Below are 20700 nucleotides of genomic sequence, written 5' to 3'. Positions count from 1 at the left end.
CTGACATTTCTTAGGTGCACACATCAATATATTTCTTAACATCTAAAACCTCAGCTTCTCTCACATATTTACATTCATCGTTCTTTAGTGGGTAGCAGTCATTTCTCAGAAATCCAAGCACAAAATAATATAGTGCATACATAAAAATAATCGGCAGGCAAACTTGGCAGTTGTCGTGTACAGCAAGGACACACCACAGATCTGTGTGCCGTCCCATGGCTTGACAAGGCCTTCTGCACACCATGCCCTCCAGCCCTCAGAGCAAGCCTGCAGAGGGACTTGCCCCTGGCCCTCGACATCCGAAGAACTCCAGCCAGCTGAACTGGGTTACTTAACCGCCGATGCATAACGTCCTGGGAGGCTGCAAAAAGCTGGTGGACATTTTCCATTCTTTTAATTCCATTTTTCCACAAACTTTTTAAAGCCTACCCCTCTTAGATTTCTGTAGATACGAGCAATACATCTTTTCTTGTTCTAATGGGGAGGCAATGAATTGCACTGAAATTATTAAACCGAGTTATTTTTACTACTATGTCCATAAATTAGCTCTTTGATGGTCAGATAATAAGAGCAAGATTCATGTTATTAGTAAAACGGAGGGTGGTTTCTTTGCAACCGAAAGTTTCGTCAGACTTCCAGGCTGATGCTCTTTAATGTGAAGGGACATGATTCACTTACTCCCAGTTTCGATTCTTTAAAGACAACTTAAAGAGTCTGATAAGAATATGTTTAGTGGGACCGTCAGCAAACTGTATATTACTGAAACCTGCTGCCTGCTATATCACTGTTGTGACAAGGTCTGATTACCCAACACACTGGCTATACCTAGGCTACCTTGTCCCTTGCTGGGGACTGAAAATTCAAAGAGAACTTTGATTCTGTAGGAAGGTGCTGTGGGCTTGGGAGAGAGACAGATGCCAGCCATGCCTAGAAGCAGAATCTTTGATGTGGTGAAAAAAATATGAAGTTGTTCACTACAAATTAGTAAGTAAGCACAAGTAAACCTGTGCTTACCTTGCTTATTGTTACTCTGACGCTCGATTGTGAGATGTTAACTAATTTTTTTTCCTTACTAGTCTGGTTTACCTTGGGCAGGTTTTCCTCCCAACCTTGAAAGGAGCATTTTAAATTTTAAATCACTTTAAATTTGAAAAAAACAGAGACGAAACATCAGCGGGCCTCAGAAATCAATGGCCAAAAGCTGGGTCTCTATCGCAGCGATGTACTTCCACTGCTCCGCAAACAGATGCAACTCCTCTCTGCTCTTCTCCCTCTCCTTTCACACATGGAAGTGGAAATTGGGAAATGAGAATGACCTCTCATTTTAGCGTTTCTTGTTCCAAATACCAAGAGGCCGCTGTGGGAAAGGAGTGCAGACATGAGTTTAATCAGCAAAATGGTTCTCGTTAATCGTCTGTGCCAGACTAGGGCCCAGCAACAGCCTCTGTAGACGAAATACCTGCAATACATGTATCTCCCATTTTGCTCTTTAGGGCTTCAAGCTTCTAAATCCTATTAACAGCTGTCAAAGCCTGGTAAACTATTTCGATGCTTTCACAATGTGTTTAATTGGTTAGCTAGAAAACGGCATGCTGGAAAAGCCCCCCCCTCCCCGCCCCCTTTCTTCTAGCCTGGCTGAACATCTGTAGCATTAGGGCTTCATTATCTCCGAATTGGCACAGCAAATCAGTGGCATCATTAAAATGCCACATTAAGATGATGAAGCTGCTTTGTTATCCAGTTGACTTTCGCATGGTTATGACCCCCGATCCTTGTAAAACACTTGAACAACATTGCCCTTTTGTGGCGTCCCTGCTTAACAGCCTCGTTCTGGCTTTGTCCCCTTACCCCCATCCCCGCCCCCCTCACAGTATCGCCCCCAAACTTGAAGCCCTTACTTCAAACTTGGTCCTTCTTTGAATTGGATTCCGTGCTCTCGTGGTTCAGGGGTGGAAATTCAGAGACCAGGTTTTGACACTGGGAAATTCTTAGTACTACCAAGCCACCCAAGACACCAGTGTTGCCTGGTCCCTTTGCCATCTCTGAGAGGCTCTTCTGTCCAGCCGTGCGTTTTATGTGGCTGTAAAACCAAACTGAGGCACAGTTGGCTGAGACGGCGATGGCCCCTGAAGGATGGAGCTGTTGGACCCTTTCCAGGGCTCATTGTTTCTGCAGTGTCTTAGGTGAAACCAAAAATGTCTACTCTGGAGCGTCAGCCTCTCGTGCGATAACCATCGCCCCAGGAAATGAAACCATGTGCAGCAGCCTCAGGGAGCCAGGCCTTTGTTCTCCGCAGCCTACAAAAGTCTCTCTGGTGTGTGTGTGTGTCATCTTCCTAAGGGGCCTCCAGAAGAGACAAAGCTGGGAGCAATTGTACCCCAGGGTGGCTCCTTTGTAAAGTTTAGTTAATCTCATTTTCTATGGGTTGAATTCAATTTAGACATCTTTTCCCTCCCTCTGGGAATGTATAGCAATTACCTTTATCAGCTATTTGAGGTTTGGAGTATTCTTTTTCTCCACTAGTTTGAGGATAAACAGTTTACCCAGGCAGCCTTGACATGTTTGATTAGCAAATACATCATACCTGCAAAGAGACAAATATAATTGTATGTGGAGTTTAAAGAAGAAGAGTAAGACGCGGAGCCATGGGCCCACGACCTGGCTTAAGGAAGAAGAATGTTGGTTCAGCCTGCGCAGATTCTGGATAGTCTGGCCAGTGTCATCTTAAGTTGTTCCGCTGAGAAGCCTGATTCGTGGCTAGGAAGACTGCGCTTTACAAAACCAACATGGGGATTGTCCCCATTCTGAGAGATGTGTTTGCTTTACCTGAGGATCGTGTGAGGCCGTTGTTATTGTAGGCTTTCTGTCATTATTAAGTAGTTCAGGACGTGCCAGTCACTGGCAACTGAGAACCAACCACAAAGGGAAGGGGAATGTCTCCGAATGTATGATGTAAATCAATGGAACAAGATTATTGATTTTACTTGTATCATTTTATGAGCATATTGGCCATAAATGTGAATCTATCGGGATTAATTACAGTAATGCTAAGTATAAAACACAATGAGACAGGTGTACGAGAACACAGAAACAGGAGAAAGTTTTTGTGATGAACAATATCAAGGAAGAATATATGGAAGAAGTGACATTTATTTTTCCCCCCAAGAGCTTTATTGGCATATACTTCACTTATCATACAACTCAACAGTTCGGTCACACGAAGAAGAGTTGTACAATCATCACCACAGTCAGTTTTAGGACATGCTCTTCAGTCTTGAGCTCACTGTTATTAGCACCCCATGGCTCCTCACCTCCCCTGCCATCCAATCCCTGTTAATCCAATCACCATCTATAGACTCACCTATCCTGGATTTCCCAAGAAGTAGCATTTAACCTCCACCTGGAAGTATAACTATCATTTGATGTGAGGGACCAGCATTTTGGACGTGGGAAGGAGGCTTGGAGGACAACGACTGCTTAGGTACTGCTGTGCTTCTCAGACTTCCATATGCCTCAGAATGCTTCAGGATCTTGTTAAGATGAAGGTGCCGGCCCTGGAGATCTGGGGTGAGGCCCAAGAGCCTGCATTTCCTACAAGTGATGAGGGGGTGTTCGTCCTGCTGATCTGTGGGGCTTGGGCTTTGTCATGGGGTCTAGTTGAGAAAGACAGACCAGTCGAGGAGACCTAGTGAGAAAATGAGAAGTCCCTGGGTAGCACAGACAGCTGAACACTCAACTACTAGCTCAAAGGTTGGTGCTTGCGAACTCGTGCAGAGGTACCTGGGAAGACAGGCTTGGTGATGGCTTTCCCAACGGCCACCGCCTGGAAGCCTTGTGGAGCAGTGATGCTTTGCACACATGGGATCGCTCGGAGTCAAGTTTGTAACAACGAATGGCAGTGGGAGAGGAGGTGATCAGGTGGACCCCGGGCAAGTTCTGGGCAGCCTTTGATGCCTTGCTAAGGTATTTGGACTGTATTCGATGAGCAAAGTGAAATCATTGAAAGCTTCTGAGCAAGGGTTTCGGTGCTATAGTATGATTCATCTGGCCCTAGGATGCAGTATGAAACAGAGGTCACAAACACAGTGGTAAGGGGCTAATGCTGTGGTACATATACTCACACACCAAGTAGGGTACTGCGTCAAACTCTACAGCAGCCGTTCTCAAACCCCCACGGTGCATATGAATTTCACAAGAACATGCATTTTTAATACACATGTCCAGTCCCTCTCTCAGACCAGTAGATCTACAGTGGGACACCCCCCCCCAACATTGTCTTTTAAAACCATACAAGGTCTGATCTTACAGATACAAGTTAAACCGCATCCTTGGAAGGGCTTCCATCCTGTTGAGTTCTATTTGAATCCTCTGAGAATTTTCCTTTCCAACCCAGATACGCTGAATCAGAATCTACTGCTCAGTCATAAGATCCTGGTGATTCTTCTAGAGTCCCAGGGAATCTGGTTAAAACGTTATACTGTTATAAAAAATGTTATACTCTCATACTGTTGTAAAATGTTATACTGTTATACTGGCTCAGTTTATCTGGGATGGAATGCTAATTGTCAGAAGGAGGTCAAACCGTAATGAACCAGGTGGAAGCCCTGTTTATTAGGGCATTCAGTTAAAACAAAAACCTGTGTAGCTCTGGCCTCAGGCAGCTTACACATCAGCAGGGAAAGAAGATGAGTTTATAAGTGATTCAGAGAAAGAATAAACACCTTGTTTTCCAGCTTGGAGGCAGGGCAGGAGTAGTTTGGGGGAGAAAAAGATGGCATATTGGTTTGGGAGTAGACAAGATAGGTGGGATTTAGACATGTAGCAATTTTGGGGAAAGACCAGAGGTGGACGTCAGCAGGTGCATTCCAGCTTGGCAGAACCGATACCTACTTTGTGGCTGAGTTCGGTGAACTGGTTGTTAAAATGGCACTTGTAATCAGAGCTCTCTCAAAGGTGGATGGCTGGGCAGTCCTCAATATGGAAATCACAATTTACATTCCTTGCTCCTTTTTCATGTTCATCTGTGCAACTCTTTCTTATAACCTAGTTTTGTGTACCTTTTTTATTGTTCTTATTTCAGTATTAATGGTATGAAATAATACTCTACCTTATGGTAGATCATTGTTGTTGTTTTAAACAGTCATTAGAGCAGTGAACCGGTTGTTAAATTACTTGACTCCCAACCCTGGGCAAGACCATGTAAACATGGATATCACATTAACCAAAGCCCAGAACACTTAGAAGAAATCAAACTCAACATTACAACCAAAGAGCAGTTGGGGCTAGTTCCTGAAAGGCCTTTTACCTCCTTGATTGCATGGTTTGGGCATTAGTTCTAGGCAGCAGATACCATTACAGAGTCCTGGCGGTGGCAGGGCATACCTAGGGTCATGTAGGAAGAGACTTGGTGGCAGTAGTCAGGCAGAGAGGAGACAAAAAGGGGTCAGGGAGAACTGAACTCGGTGGAGCGAGTTCCCGCTAGGTCAGGGAGAAGGTCTGAAGGATCCGAGGCCTGGGATAGTGGACATGGGACACAGTGTGGAGAAGGAACAGATTGGAGCACAGGGGCAAAGACAGAACCCAAGGGTGGTTGGGTGTGGAGGCAAAGAAGAAGCAAAGATTCCCAGCCTGAGTAACTAGGAAGATTATAGGGAGAACTTTGGAGAGAGATTACACCTGGAGATCCATATTTGGTAATTATTCATATAGGTTAGTTGCGCATTGAAGTTTTATGCGTGGATGGCATTGCCATGCACAGAGGGGTATCGAAGTAGTTAAAAGGTAAGACCAGTGCACTGGACATCCCCTGGCAGAGGGGTCTCGGGGAGGAGATGAGCCAGACAGGGTGCAATGTAGCAACGATGAAACATATAACTTTCCTCTAGTTCCTAAATGCTTCCTCCCCGCCCCCACTATCATGATCCGAATTCTACCTTGCAAGTCTGGCTAGACCAGAGGGTGTACACTGGTACAGATAGGAACTGGAAACACAGGGAATCCAGGGTGGATGATCCCTTCAGGACCAGTGGTGTGAATGGCGATACTGGGAGCGTAGAGGGAGAGTGGGTTGGAAAGGGGGAACTGATTACAAGGATCTACATATAACCTCCTCCCTGGGGGACGGACAACAGAAAAGTGGGTGAAGGGAGACGTCGGATAGGGCAAGATATGACAAAATAATAATTTATAAATGATCAAGGGTTCATGAGGGAGGGGGGAGCGGGGAGGGAGGGGAAAATAATGAGGACCTGATGCCAGGGGATTAGGTGGAGAGCAAATGTTTTGAGAATGATGAGGGCAATGAATGTACAGATGTGCTTTACACAATCCATGTACGTATGGATTGTGATAAGAGTTGTATGAGCCCCTAATAAAATGATTTTTTTTAAAAAGTTAGGGCCAGTGTTTAGGAAGCAGTAAAGAGAGAGAAAAGCTCTTAAAAGAAGCTGTTGGATAGGTGAGGGAAGGAGGTGTGATTTCATTCAAGAAACAAAAACATAGAGAAATCAAGGATGATCAGTAGTGTGAATGCTTACAGAGAAGCTGGGAGAATGGCACACAAAATGACAGTGGACGTAGAAATTGGGAGATTATTGGTGATCTTCAAGAGAGCAGATTCAGTGAATTATGCAACAGAAAGTAGATTGCAGGGAATTTTGAGCAAGTTTTGAAGATGTCGAGTAGAGATGACCTTTGTGGTAAGTCTGTCTACATCGAAATGGTGAAAGAAGATGGGGTTAGGCGACTACAGTGTCAGTCTACAGTAAAACACAAAGGGAATGGAAAACAGGAGTTAGTATCTAGAAAGCCTGAAGACAGGCTCACTACGCTTCGGTGTGTAAGCTACCTGAGGCCAGAGCTACACAGGTCTTGTTTTAACTGGAGTGTAGAGACGGAAAGAAATAGGATTTCATCGTTTCAAGATCTGGAGATTGGGACAGAGGGAAGAAGCTGATGTGGTGGTGATTGTACAAGTCCCCCTTGATACGATTGAATGATTCAACGATTCAGTTGTACAATATGTAAATTATGTGCCAATAAAACTGTTGGAGGGAAAATTAAGCTAAGATAGCTAAAAAAAAAAAAAAACACATCAATTAGAAATGAGTTTGGGTTCAAAGACGACAAGTTTGACCTTAGACACATTTGTTAATATTTTCTAAGGGTACTAAGTAGAATGTTTCTCTTTTATCTGCTCTAGTAAATCTTTCTCCCAAAGCTTGGAATGAACTCCGTTTTTGCAGTAGACTGGTGTCTTTCCTGGTTGCTTTAAAGGCTAAGTGCTAAACCTGATAACGTCTTGGGAATCTAACTCATACTGTTCCTTGCAATGTCTTTCTCCCAAACCATGATGAATTGTTAATCCCCAGTAATCACGCAGGGAGGTCACTGAGATCTCTTATCTAGAACCAGTAAGACTTCGAAGGCAAACCAGCAACTATACCAGGAACTCTTTTGACCTCATGAATCCAAGATCACTGATGTCTTCCCTCGTGCCCTGTCCACATGACTCTCATGCTTCCGCTTAGAGACCCGCATGGCTTCCTTGCTCCACAGCTCTGACTTAGGGCTTCCTAAGGGGGGCGAGTCAGGACCTGCTCTCGAACCAGCCTTGCGTGGTTGTGGTGTTCAGTCCTGGGCCGGTCCCACTGAAGGCAGAATCCTAGGGGAGGACTCTCTGATGTGATGTCCTCTGTTTTCTGATGTGATGTCCTCTGTTTTCAGAGTCAACACACTGGCCGGGAGTGACTAGCATCCCTTCATATTAACATTTTCTAACCGACATGAAGAGTCCCTTCCTGCTGGCCCTTTCTCTCTGCAGTTTTCTGTTTTCAGTAGCTGAAGTGTTCCGTTGAGGTTCTTTTCCACGCCTACATGCAAACTGAAGCGCACTCGAGCTTTGGTGGGATACCACCCGCAGCTGGAGAGATGGAGGAAGGGACCGGGTATGAGTGTCAGGTGCATCCTTCTTACAAAAAAAAAAAATTAAGAGAACAAAAATCACTTAAGCACACAAGTTCCATCTGAAAACCTGCAAAGACCTGCCTACAGAAAGCAGAGCATGAACTGTCCCATGTGGGGATGGAGATCAGGGCATGTGTCCACATAGGACAGGCACATTTGAAACATACGGATGGTTCTCCTTCAGCCATGCCTCTCTGCTAGTCAAAGAGTGAAGGGCTATGAACCATGAACTGCGGTGAGAGGCAGTGGAACCGTGCTGCAGCAATGGCTTCTCTCTGGTGGTTATGTGCCTGCCTTGCTCTGTTAAGCAAACACAGTTAATATAGATGAAAGGTAATCTTGATAGAAGTGAAAATTGAAACTTGGGCTGAAGGTAGCCAGTCAGGCACAGCTGCAGTTGTACTTCCTCCTGTGTGGCAACCGGAGCAGCCCTTTCTGATGGGGTGTTGTTTTTTTTTTGGAAAGGATGTAGTTTTTTAACACATCCTTTCTTCCGTGTTTTGGTTTTAACGTCTATGCCATTGAAGAGAGAGTGGAAGATCGTCAAGAAGCCACTTTGACTTCACATGCGCAGGGTGTGAGGTCAAATCCCAACATGAGAAGAAGTCAGAAGAGATTGGAACAATACCATAGAAACCTTCAGTAAACAAAAATATCAAAGTGTGAAACTTGCTTCTTGACATGCCCTTCACCTAGGTCTGTCCACTGCTGAAGGCAGTCTGTCCATCTCTCTAATCCACCCTGACGAATTGTTACATGCTTCCATTTGCACCAAGTCAAAAAAATGTCCGTGTGGGACACAAATTGTATTTCTTTTCTTTTTTCACATTGTATTTCGTTTAGATGTTTGTTCCCTTTGGGGAATAAAAAGAAGCCTGAAGGGACAAGATCGGAGATGCAGGGTGCAGGAAGGACTGTTTCCCGAGTTAATTCTCATAGGACGACTGGCCGCCCTCACACGCATGGGCGTCGTCAGGATGGAAAACAATTCCTTGCCCGACCTTTCTGAGCCCTCTTCTCACCAATGCAGATTTCAATTTTCTTAAAACTCTTCCCTAGGAAGTAAGCGCCTGTTCTTATGCATAAGTTCTGTGCCCTTCGAGAAACTCCATCATGACGACCGCTTTGGAATCTCCAAACATTGTCACCATAACCCTCTGAGCTGACCTCTGGGCTGTGAAATCCGCTGGCCCAGCAGATCCCCTGAAAGCCACCGTGTTGATTGGGCCCGTTGTGAAGGAATCCGAATGAGACCAAGACAAGTGTGTGACCAAGATAACTTGCCTGCAGCCATCCAGTGACTGCAGGGACGTGCTTAAACGTGTTTTATTGGGAATAAACCCGGGCGGAGATGGAATAGTAGTACTTTTTGACTGGCCCCGTAATTGATGGTGTAGGATTCCAGTCAGCATTTTATTCACACATCTGCCATTATCTGATTGTGTAACCTTGAATCAAGCTCCCAAAACACTTCTACTCCTGAATTTTCTTATCTGAAAAATTACCGGGTTTGGTTTAAAGGTTTCCCTTTTTTAAAAAAAAAAAAAAAAGATCCCGCTTCTAGCCCTAAAATTCCGTCAATTTGGGATTTCTCACGGGGAAGTAAATCTTCCGGTTTCTAGGAACCCAGTTTTTAATAACGCAAGCATTTTATACGGTGTATTTCATAAAGTTAGTCCCAGGCGTCACAGAGTATTCAAGTTCCAACAGCCCACACTTATGGTCCATTGTTTTTTCTCCCGTATCTGATCACTAGTGCTGTGTACTACATGTCGTGTTACAGCAAGCAGTTGGCCGATATTATCATTCCCATGTCAGCGTCCAGAGACAAATAAAGACCACATTTCTAGAAATAATGACTAGAAATGGCAATCATAATGAAAACGCTCGTTAAGCAGGCTTCCTTCAGAACTCCGATGTGACTTCCATCGGAATGGAACCCCGTTGTAACTCATGGACTGCCTGTGTATGAACAAGTCCCCACAGACTTAAATTTTTTTGCTTTATTGGACAGGTTTTGAGGGGTTAGTGCCAGTCCATAAACTTGCCTTCTTTCTTTCAGGTCAAGGGTGTTCCAGCCCTTTTTAGGAGAGTGCCTGGTCAGCCAGCTCGCTTCTCCCATCCAGCGCTACAAGTCTCCTGCTTGAGTTTAATTTGTGGGGTGGAGCAAACGGTGCAGTTGTTTGGCTGAAAAGTGGCCGGCTTAAACCAGCCCAGAGGCTCCTCCAAAGCCAGTCCTGGTGACCTGCTTCCCTGAGGTCCCAGCCTCGAGAGCCCATGTGGTGCTCGTCTCCTCCATGTTCAGGGCTCCCCAGGAGTCAGGATCGACTTGGGGACAGTGGGGGGGAGTTTTGCTTTAGTTTGGGTACCTCTCCATTTACGTGTGGCAATGGCAGTGGCTCCTGAGAGGTCGTGCTGAAGACTTCCTTCTCCTTTTCTTCTTCTTACCAGTATTGCGCTAGTACTGATGGGTTCCTCTGCAACCCGTGGGTCCTTATCCGTTCCAAGCCAGATCTGGAGATAAGACCTGTTTCAGCAGCTCATTGGAAGGGAAAGGGAAGAAGTTAAGCACGGCTTCCATTCTGAAAAGCTTGCTAACTGTTCAGCTCTTCATCTTTTTTTGTTTTGTTTTAGTTTTTATTTTATTGTGTGTGTGGGGGGGATGGCTTACAGCTCTTATCACAATCCATACCTATATTCATTGTGTCAAATACATCTGTACATATGTTGTCATCATCTTTTCCAAAACATTTTCTTAGTGGATGCATTTGAAGGATGAAGCATTTATTTCCTTCTTTGTCCCTGTGAGCTCATCACCCTGCATTTTAAGGACAGCTCCTAAAAAGGATAGTAGAGTCTAGTGGCTCTCAACCTTCCCAATGCCTCAACCCTTTCATACAGTTCCTCATGTTGTGGCGACCCCCCCCCAACCATAAAATTATTTTTGTTACGACTTCATCACTGTCATTTTGCTACTGTGATGAATTGGGCGACCCCTGTGAGCGTGTCATTCAACCCCCAAAGGGGTCACGGCCCACAGGTTGAGAACCGCTGTACTAGACCTGAGAACTTTTCTTCTCTCCCAGTCCTAAAGAAGAGTGGTGTAAAATAACATTTTTTCCACAGTTGCTTTGAGCAGGTATGACTAAAAAACAAAATTTAAAAAAAACAAACCACAACATTCTCTCTCATTTTCTGGATGGCCTAAAATCCTGCCATCTACTTTCCTGGGTGTGGCTGTGTGTTTTCTCCGTGGCTGCGGTTCTGAATTCCGAGGAGGAGTGATTTTCCTGCCGCTGCTGCTGCTTTGTGGTTTCATGATCAGCTGTGTGTCTGTGCTCGGAGCTGCCTCGGTCGTGCCAAACACCCTCATTGCTCATGTCTCGCCTTTCCTTCCCTGCAGATGACGCGATGAGAGTGAACGATGGCTATGGCGAGAGGGATGAGACGGTCTCAAAGCCAGAGCCCATGGGGCACGCAGAAGAGCCTGAGCTTGCTTGCAGCTATTCCAGGGACTATAACGAATATGAAGACATTAAGCTGGAGAGACATGTTGTTTCATACGATAGTAGCAGGCCAACCAGCGGGAAGATGAGCTGTGATGTGTGTGGATTGCCCTGTATCAGCTTCAATGTCTTAATGGTCCATAAGCGGAGCCATACTGGTAAAGCGCCTCCTTTCTCCATTCTTCTGAAAACCGTCTGAAGGCAGCCACGTGGGAAATGGTGGAGTTGGGGGGTGGGGAGGGGTGCTTTTGATTAGTTCCATGGCTTTCTGCTACCGCTGCCCTTTTGTGTTTCTATACAACCAGTGGCTCTTTATTGCCGGGCTGCGCCATGCAGTTGGCTAATGTACTGCGAATGCTATGAAGGAAGTCACGGTGTTCTAGGTCAGCCAGAGAGCTTTCTGTTAACACGTAGGAGTTGGATGGGTGATTTGGTTCCTGGCATATCTTTCATCTATCTTTGCGTAGATGCTTTTAGTAAAAGCAGAGCTCCTTACTGTATCGGGTTCAGATTTGGCAGGTGAAAGAAAATCATTTTTGCTGCCAATCTTAAAGAATTGCTCTCCGGCTAATAAGCATGGAAATAGCCAGGAGCATAATCCCACTGAGCCCATCGGACATCTGAGAGGGAGACCCTGAAAAGAATCGTGTCTTGCTCCGTGCCTTTTAGGACCTGAGTCTGTGGGTGGTTTTTGCAGGTAGAAATGACATTCCAAAGGAGTGCTAAGCAATATTCAGTTTTACATCTGGAAAATACTTCTAGAGCTGTTCTGTTTCTCTGCGCTGATTCAAGCCCAGATAACCTGAGGCAGCCCTCCCAGGTGGGTGCTTTCCCCTTTTACAGGGAAGATTCCATCAGTCTGTCTTTGATTGGCCTTGAGATTCAGCTCAGCTGCTCCCAGGATGAACAGAAACTGGCAGAAAGAGAGTGTTGGCTGTGGGCATCTCACCTGCCCTACTTGCATGGTGACCAGTCTCCTTTGTGTCCCCTTTGAAAGGCGAACGCCCATTCCAGTGTAACCAGTGCGGGGCATCTTTCACTCAGAAAGGTAACCTCCTCCGCCACATCAAACTGCACACGGGGGAGAAGCCTTTCAAGTGCCACCTGTGCAGCTATGCCTGCCAGCGAAGGGATGCGCTCACGGGCCACCTGAGGACACATTCGGGTAAGTGAGAGAGACCAGGCTCCACGGCCCACCAACGCCCGGCCCAGCTGGAAAGAGTTAAGTGTGAAGGTTTTCGTCTGTCATTCTCGTTCTGAAGGGTTACACCAGCAGAGACCTCTAGGGCTAATTACACTGCCATTAAGGCATTAATTGCTCTCCGTCTGGCTCACTGGGGAGGATCATCTCTCTGCCATCCTGGCTCCCCGAGAGAACAACACAGACATGAGGAGCTGGCCCTGTAAAAAATGCCTTTTCTTGACTTTTGCAATCTATCTATGTGTGTGTGTGTATTTTGCAATCTATATGTATCCACCAGGATTTTTCTTAGGATTAAACTTGATTAAAAAGGCGCTTCTCCTAAAAAGAAGACACTTTCCACTCAAAAGTCCAGCAAGCAAGCAAGGTGCACCTTGTGGATGATGACAGTCCTGTAAGCGGAGCATCATTTGCTTTGGAGGTACTTTTGGAATATTCTGGGCTAAATTTCTCCAATTTCACTTTTGAACAGCCCGTTTATTTTTTGCTTCGAAAAGATGAGCAGTAGCAAAAAGTCATTTCAAAGCTGCGTGCTCTGTTTTATGTGTCCGCGCTTTACCTGGAGCAGACGGATGGTAAATGTTTCGGCACTCGCTATGGTAGCGCATAAACGAACATGGGAACCGGACAGGGAAGATCAGCACGACCCCTGCCCAAGGATGACCCGGCGTTCGGGATGCGTCCGCCTGCTTCTGCCTTTGAAGAGGTTGGGCGGTCCGTAGACGTGTTTGCTTGCAACGTTAGAGCGAAAATTCACCCCAGAGGGTTGCACTGAAATAAAAGTGTGAAGGAACAACACGGGAAAGATAAGGAACGTTGCTGGGATTTCCTTCCTAGAAAAAAATGACTAATTTGACAGACGTGAGACCTCGTCATGTCCTTGATGTTACCTAAGAAAATTTTAATTGAAAGGAAAGTAAAAGGCTGTCTTTCTTCGTTTGTCAATCCTCTTGGGATGCCCTGACTAAAACCAAGCCCCAAACTCCCGACTGATCTTCAGAGATGAAGGAATTGAACGAGCCAGCCTCAACACGACCACCATGGTAGATCACAAGAGGCAAAGGGGGGCTTCCAGGGAATGGATTACAATGCTGAGTTTGGTGTCCGTCCCCCCACCTCTCTCTATATATATACATATATATCTCGCTCCATATATATATATATATATCGCTCTCTCTATATATATATATGATCGCTCCCTTCTGTTGCCTCTGTCAATAAGACCCAATTGTAGTCATTTTTTAAGATAGAATCTAGAGAACTCCCCCACTTTATGCTAAAGCAACTAACATTTTTGCCCCTTCCAAACCTGACTTTATTTTCATTTGGATGATAAGGGTCTTTTGTTGCACTCAACCCCAATGCCTGTTTTAAGCAGAGCAACAAATGAGAAAATAAAATCTCAGTCCCTAATACACCGGCAAAATTATAGGATATATTTCATCAACATAGCTGAAGACCAGCCCTGAACAGCTAAAACGAAGCCGGAGAGCTGGAGTTATTGCTTACATATTTCAAGAATCAGGTATTTGGAGGAGTTGAGATGATAAAGGTTTCTGGATGGTGTAGATAAACTTCTGAAGAAACATCCGCTCTCTCTCAGAAATGAAGGCGAATCACGGTTCCAATGTATCCTGCGTTCTATAGTCAGACAGTAGCATTAGTTCATTAGCGGACTTTTCCTATTTTGGCCCAGACTTTGCTATAGCCACTTGACAAGGATGAGCTAGATTTACCCACGTGCGTCATCGGTTCCCAGCTGAATAGCCGCATCCCCACCAGCCGCATTCCTCGCTCCCAGCCAGGCGGATGCCCCCAAATGAGAAGCCCTTTCCTTGTTTGGTTTTATAGCAGTTTCACTGGTACTTCATCCACAGGCCATGCAATTCGATCACTGCAAGAAGAATTGTACATGTATCACCTCAATCAATTCTGGAAACATTTCCTTCTTCCTGGTACTCATTGTTATTTGTGTAATTATTATTTTTTAATTGTGGCAAACGCATACCCAAGGAAACAGTCTCCGGTCCCACAGCTGCTCTGTGTATGATTCAGTGCCGTTGTTTCTACTCTTTTGTGTTGTACAACAACTGCCATTTCCAAATTATCCCGCCACCACTGCCATGAGCGCCATGTCCCTACTCTTCCTCCTTCAGCCCTGGTAGCCATTGGTCAGGTTTTTATCTTGGGAGCCCTTTCTTAATTCCGTTCTGAAACCACACCAGCCACGGGAAGAATAAAGTGGGGCCTGCTTTTTCTCTTTGTCAAATAAACAAGAAGTGATCAGGAGCAAAAGTGGGATGCTGCTGGGAAGTCGACCCACAGCGTCCCCGTGCACCCCAGAACGAAACCCTTTCCTCACACTTGTTCCTCCGCTCTCTTCTGGCGTAGGCATCTGGCCTTAAAGGAATACTCTGACATGATCATCAAGTATAGACTGTCCCCTCTAGTCTTCCGTTTCAACTTCCATTTCTTTCATTCTTACTTTTCAATGTACTCAGTTGGACTATTGAATCATATGGTCTGTGAACGACATGCCAGTAAAACTACTGGAAGTTAGTAATAAAGTAAAATTACCATTAAACTAGAGGTTGTGCCCATAAATTAGGAAATAGGAATTGGTGCAGGTATCGATGCTGACCAAATTAACTCCGTGTGCACAAGTCACTCTAGGTAAGCTGTTACTGTAACTGTGTGGGCCTAATATAAATGTCCTTTTAATGTTTGTGTATGGATTTCACAAATAATGATGCGTCATCGATTCTAAGAAATGACTCAGATGCTGACCTGATGTGTGCCTCTAATTCCGAGTGAGTGCAGATGATTGGATGTTTTTTTTGTTGAGATGATGAGGTTTTTATCTTGCATATTAATAAATCCGTTATGATGTTTCTGGGGAGAAAAAGAAAAGAAAGAGTCATGCAGATTCTCAAGGCTCACTGCTCTGGTTTTCTCTGTTCTGACAACGCTTGTGCTCTGCTTGCAGTGGAGAAACCCTACAAGTGCGAGTTCTGCGGGCGGAGTTACAAGCAGAGGAGCTCGCTGGAGGAGCACAAGGAGCGCTGCCGCACGTTTCTGCAGAGCACCGAGCCGGGGGAGTCCGGTGAGTCTAGGCACGCTCACCTAGGGAGCGTCCACCAGGCTGGGCACTGCTCCAGGATGAAAGACCCCAAACTCCTGCCGGGTATAGTTCACTGAGGGAAGACCGGAAGGAAGTAAATGATAGGCTATATCCATCTCAGGAGGGGTAGATGCTGAAAACGATACCGGCACTCAGGGCAGGAGAGGGAGCCAGGGAAGGCTTCCAGGAGAAAGTGACCTTTCCACAGCCCTAAAGGGCAGGAGGAGTCCCCAAGGAGCAGCACCCATAAAGGCCCCGCCCGAGCTCTGGTTTGCCAACATGGACACAGTCTTGTTGACCAGACAGGAGGCCAAGGAGGAAAGGGCCCCGGGGATCTTGTCAGGACTTGCAGGCCACGGCAGAAACCTGGGCTTTTACTCTGAGTGCAAGATGAAATAGCGGGAAGGTCTTAAACAGAGAGCTGATACAGTTGACTTAACCATTGAAAAAGGATCGCTCAGAGTTGCTTTTGAGACTCGAGTTCCTGGGGGAAAGCTGGAAATGAAGCAGCCCCGTGAGGTCGTGCAGCCACAAGCAATGGAAAGTGGTGTCTTGGGTAGGCGGCAGTGGTGAGCATTGGTCTCTCCTCTATCCGAAAGGGGCTCCTCGCAGAGTGGGTGCGCCATGTGACGTGCAGCACAGAATTGCCATTAGCTGTAGGGGTGAAGACCCGGAGTGGAGCAGCCTGCAGGGAGGCCAGGGCAGAGTTGAGGCAAGCGGCAAAGATGTTTGTTTCAGAGTCCCTAAAAATCACATCTTTGTCCGCACATACAGTCTACTGTGACGCTCATATTTAGCGCTGGGGATCGCACAGCTATTACTTCGAATGAGTTGCCTAGTGGCAACTGATTGAAGCACTAGGTGCCTTTACGTATCTCGAACTTGGTCTTCTTTCCATCATTCTGTTCATCGAGACCATCTGCAGCGTTGTTTGTGTGGCACCTCTGCCGCCGCCTCCCCAGCGCACCGTCAGCCGAGCCCTGCAGCTTTAGATGTCTGACATTTTCACTTGGTTACTGGAACCAACTACTTACTTAGAATAGGTAGGAGTCCTTGTAGGATTTTGATCTCGGCCTTTGGAAAGTTTGAACACCCTCCCACAGAAAGGTTACACAGAAATAAGGTGGAGCTAGGAGACACGGGATGGAAACCATGAGCAGCACTGAGAGAGGAAGCCTTTGCTTTAGATAAAGCCTGTTTGACAGCGCTGGGAGCTGGCCAACGGAATTCAGTTGGCTGGCCACTGCTTCTGCATCTCACCCTTGGCATCTTAGCTTTTATCAAGCAGTTGGATTTCCTCCTTATTTCTAAAGAGACATGGCTACACTCTTTCGAAAAACAAAGGGAGAAAACGACACAGGCACTTAAAACCTGGGCTTTGACCTCTTCAAAGGCATGCTTCAGGTTACTCTGTTAAGGAGGACTTCCCCCTAGCACGAAGGGTGGGCACCTTTATTTCCAGGTCCGTAATTCAGGCCCCAGGAAACGCTCTAACTGTGAGAAGTTAGTTCCAAGCGGTGAACGTCTGCAGAGAGAATGGTCAGGGCCTGCAGCGAGAAGGATTCAAGAGAACATGTAATCCCACCTCTTCATTTTAGAGACGAGGAAACAGACCCGTCCAAGTGCAGTGACTGGTGTAAAAACCACCAGAACTTTAGTGGATTTTGTGGCTAACTGCAATTTTTTTTACCTTATGAACTATAATTCACATACTGCAAGGTTGTCATTTCTAGTCTAGTCACAAGGTTGTAGAGTCATCACCACTATCTAATTTTGGAACATTTCCATCATCCCCAAATGAAACTCACCTAGTGAGCAGTCAGTCACTCTCCACCTGCCCCTCCCCGACTCCTAGCAGCCACTAATCTGCGTCCTGTTTCTACGGATTTACCGACTGTGGACGGTTCACATTAATGGAATCATACAGTTCGCCCTGTGCGTCTGCTTTCGTTAACTTAGCATGATGTTTTCAAGTGTATTCATGGTTTAGCATGTATTGGCACGTCATCACTTTTTGACTACAGAATAATTACAATGTTTGTATATGCCACGTTTTTTTTATCCATCCATCAGTTGATGGACATTTGGATGATTTCCATTGATTAACTGTTTTTAGAAGATTACATATTATCGTATAGCAAAAGAAATATGGGAACATAACCCTCCCCCCCCAAACCAAAACACCAGTCATGGAGTCCATCCAACTCATTGCGACCCCGTGTGGGGTCTCCGAGGCTGGGAGGTCTTCAGAGAAACAGAGAGCCTCCTCTTTCTCCAGGGAACCAACTGGAAGATTTGAACCTCTGACCTTGTAGTTAGCAGTGCCTAACTCCAGCGCCATAATGACATAGTCATATAAGAGGAGGCTTCAAAACCTTTATGGAAGCGCAGAATGAAAAGATAATGGAAATTTTCCATGAAATTTTTGAAGCCCCCTCATATGTATATCTTGATTCCCCTGGAAATAGAGGGAAAAAATCTGTAAAACCTATGAACATTAGGCCCAAAATTATTCAACATTATGGTCTTATGTCTCACGCCAGGAATTTTCAAATTAGGAAAGCTTGTTAAAAGAAATATTTTACCTGTCACTTGCTAATGCAGAAAATGCTGAACTACAAAGAGTGAGTCACTTCCAAGGGTGTTTTGATGGATGCGTGCAACATACTCTAAGGCTCAGCAGAAAAAAAAGGAGACTTAACTAAGTCAGCCAGTTTTTTATTTTTTGGAAACAAACATGCTGTAACGATAGTTTCAGTTACAGAATGTGTAAGTTCGCAACTCAGTCAAATATAAATACTGCATGGCAGTCAATAGATGACTCTGTCTCGTGTTTTAAATAGTTCTCGTGATTTTTTTCTTAAAAGTGAAAAGAATATTTAATGCAACACCAGCCAATCCTTTCATCTTTGCCACTGCTCCCTCTAAGGCAGCAGTTCTCAACCTGTGGGTCGCGACCCTTTGGGGGCCCAACGACCCTTTCACAGGGGTCACCTAAGACCATCGGAAAACATATATTTCCCATGGTCTTAGGAACCGAGACACCGCTGCTCGGGTCCGCCCACATGCAGATCCGCCCACACACGGGTACCCAGTGTGAAGACTGTTACCCATGCTACACCATGCTTCAAGACAAAATGTCATTTATTTGTCATTAGAAATAAATATTTCACAATATATAATGACATACTGTTTTGTGATGAATTTGTAACACTGAACATAACTCAATGAAATTATGAAAATACATCCTGCGTGTCAGATATTTACATGACGAATCATCACAGTAGCAAAATGACAGTGATGAAGTAGCAATGACGATAATGTGATGGTTGGGGGTCACCGCCACATGAGGAACTGTATGAAAGAGTCTCTGCATGAGGAAGGTGGAGAACCACTGCTCTAAAGCCTCCATTTTTATTTCCTTCTTAAAATCGGGAGCCATGGTTTGGTGTGATATTTCATCATGAGCCTGAACTGTTTGTAGCATCACCGGTTAGATATCGTCCCCTTTACCCTGAACTTAAACGGAGGGCTCTCCATTGACACTGCAGATGCAGGATGCGTTTATCAAGCTCTTATTTCACATTGGAAGGTGGCCTAGTGTGAGAGCCAGGCCTTGGAACAAGCCTTCAGGCAGCAGGCCTTTCTGGAAGCAGAATGAATGACAGGCTTCGTGTGGCAGCCAGCCTGCACAGGAGGCACCTGAGGTGACAGGGCTTCTCACCGTGCTAACCGCTTGATTATTTCAGAGAGTGTTTGTTGACTATCCTAGGTACAGGTCCTGTGCCCGAACTGTTGGCAAAGGCGTTTGAAGGCTAAGCCTCCACTCTTAGCTCATAAGCAAGCCAACAAAGGAACGGGCACCTGACCTATTCATGCACTGCAGAGGTCTAATAGAAACCATGTACTCTTGGTCTTTAGTCCAAATGTCTGCCATCAGACACCCTAAGCAGCATTGTCCAGATATCCCAATCCCACTGTCTTCAAGGAATCTACAGGAAAAGAAGAAAAATCATAGAATACCTTGGACTTCATTTTCTCATTGATCCTTACTCTAGAACGCAATTAATAGCTGGCCCAGAGATTCATTTAGCTTTTTTGGATTTTCACACAAATTACAAACACTTGGAGCATATTTTTATCTGACGGCAAATTCTCGGAATGACAATTCCATTTTAAGTAATGGAAAAATAGATATGTATTATACATACCTACATAGATTTGTGAATCTAGGAGTCAGTCCTTTTTAATCTTTGTTTTCATTGTTTAAATTGAGGAGTCCTGTTGGCGTAGTGGTTACATGTTGGACTGCTGTCTGCAAATCAGCAGTTCAAAACCACCAGCTGCTCCTCAGGAATACAGACGCGGCTTTCTACTCCCTGAAGAGTTATCCTCTGGGGCATCTGCAGGGGCAGTTCTACCCTGTCCTAGGAGGCTGCTGTGGGTCAGAATCAACTCGATGGCAGTTGAGTTTAGAGTGAGAATATAAGCATGAAGTTTTCAGAATGAAGTTAAAGTTTTACTAGTGCAGCAGCCCCAGAAAGTTAAAATGTGTTTTAGAGTCTGTTTTCCTAACTGACGATTTTTTTTTTCAATTGATCCTATCTCACGGGAAGTGTTCGCTTTGCTCAAAAGGACAAAAAGCTTTATGTAACTTTTGTTCGAACCTACCCCGGTCTTTGATAGCAATCTCTTGTTAGACAACTCCTGCTGCACAGTGACACCCTTCGGGCCACTCTCCATTAGCTACTGACTGACCACAGCAGAGAAGAGACAGGAAGCACGGCTCCTGTTGAGCTCCAGTTAAGGCTTCTAGACCTAATGAAAGAATTCAAACGCAAACCAAAACCCAACACAATGACAGAGTTAAAATGGCAATCACTTTGAAATGGGAATTGCATCATGGA

General features: G+C 45.3%; 1 protein-coding gene and 1 non-coding gene across 2 annotated transcripts in view; both read left to right on the top strand.

Moving 5' to 3' along the window:
• The window catches only part of IKZF3 (IKAROS family zinc finger 3), a 59388-nt gene that overhangs the window by 21154 nt on the left and 17534 nt on the right, over positions 1 to 20700 (top strand). The window contains exons 4-6 of the mRNA XM_045299333.1: positions 11369 to 11629; positions 12469 to 12636; positions 15659 to 15775. Coding sequence (XP_045155268.1) covers positions 11369 to 11629; positions 12469 to 12636; positions 15659 to 15775 — 546 coding nt within the window. The remainder of the gene's footprint in view (positions 1 to 11368; positions 11630 to 12468; positions 12637 to 15658; positions 15776 to 20700) is intronic.
• Positions 13260 to 13365, top strand: LOC115872925. The gene has a single exon (XR_004048121.1). It is a non-coding gene; the product is annotated as a U6 spliceosomal RNA (small nuclear RNA).

This window comes from Echinops telfairi, unplaced genomic scaffold (genome assembly GCF_000313985.2).
Source record: "Echinops telfairi isolate 266 unplaced genomic scaffold, ASM31398v2 ScPeMD7_7458;HRSCAF=8496, whole genome shotgun sequence".
Lineage (NCBI taxonomy): Eukaryota > Metazoa > Chordata > Mammalia > Afrosoricida > Tenrecidae > Echinops > Echinops telfairi.
This window is presented reverse-complemented; position numbering and strand designations above follow the sequence as displayed.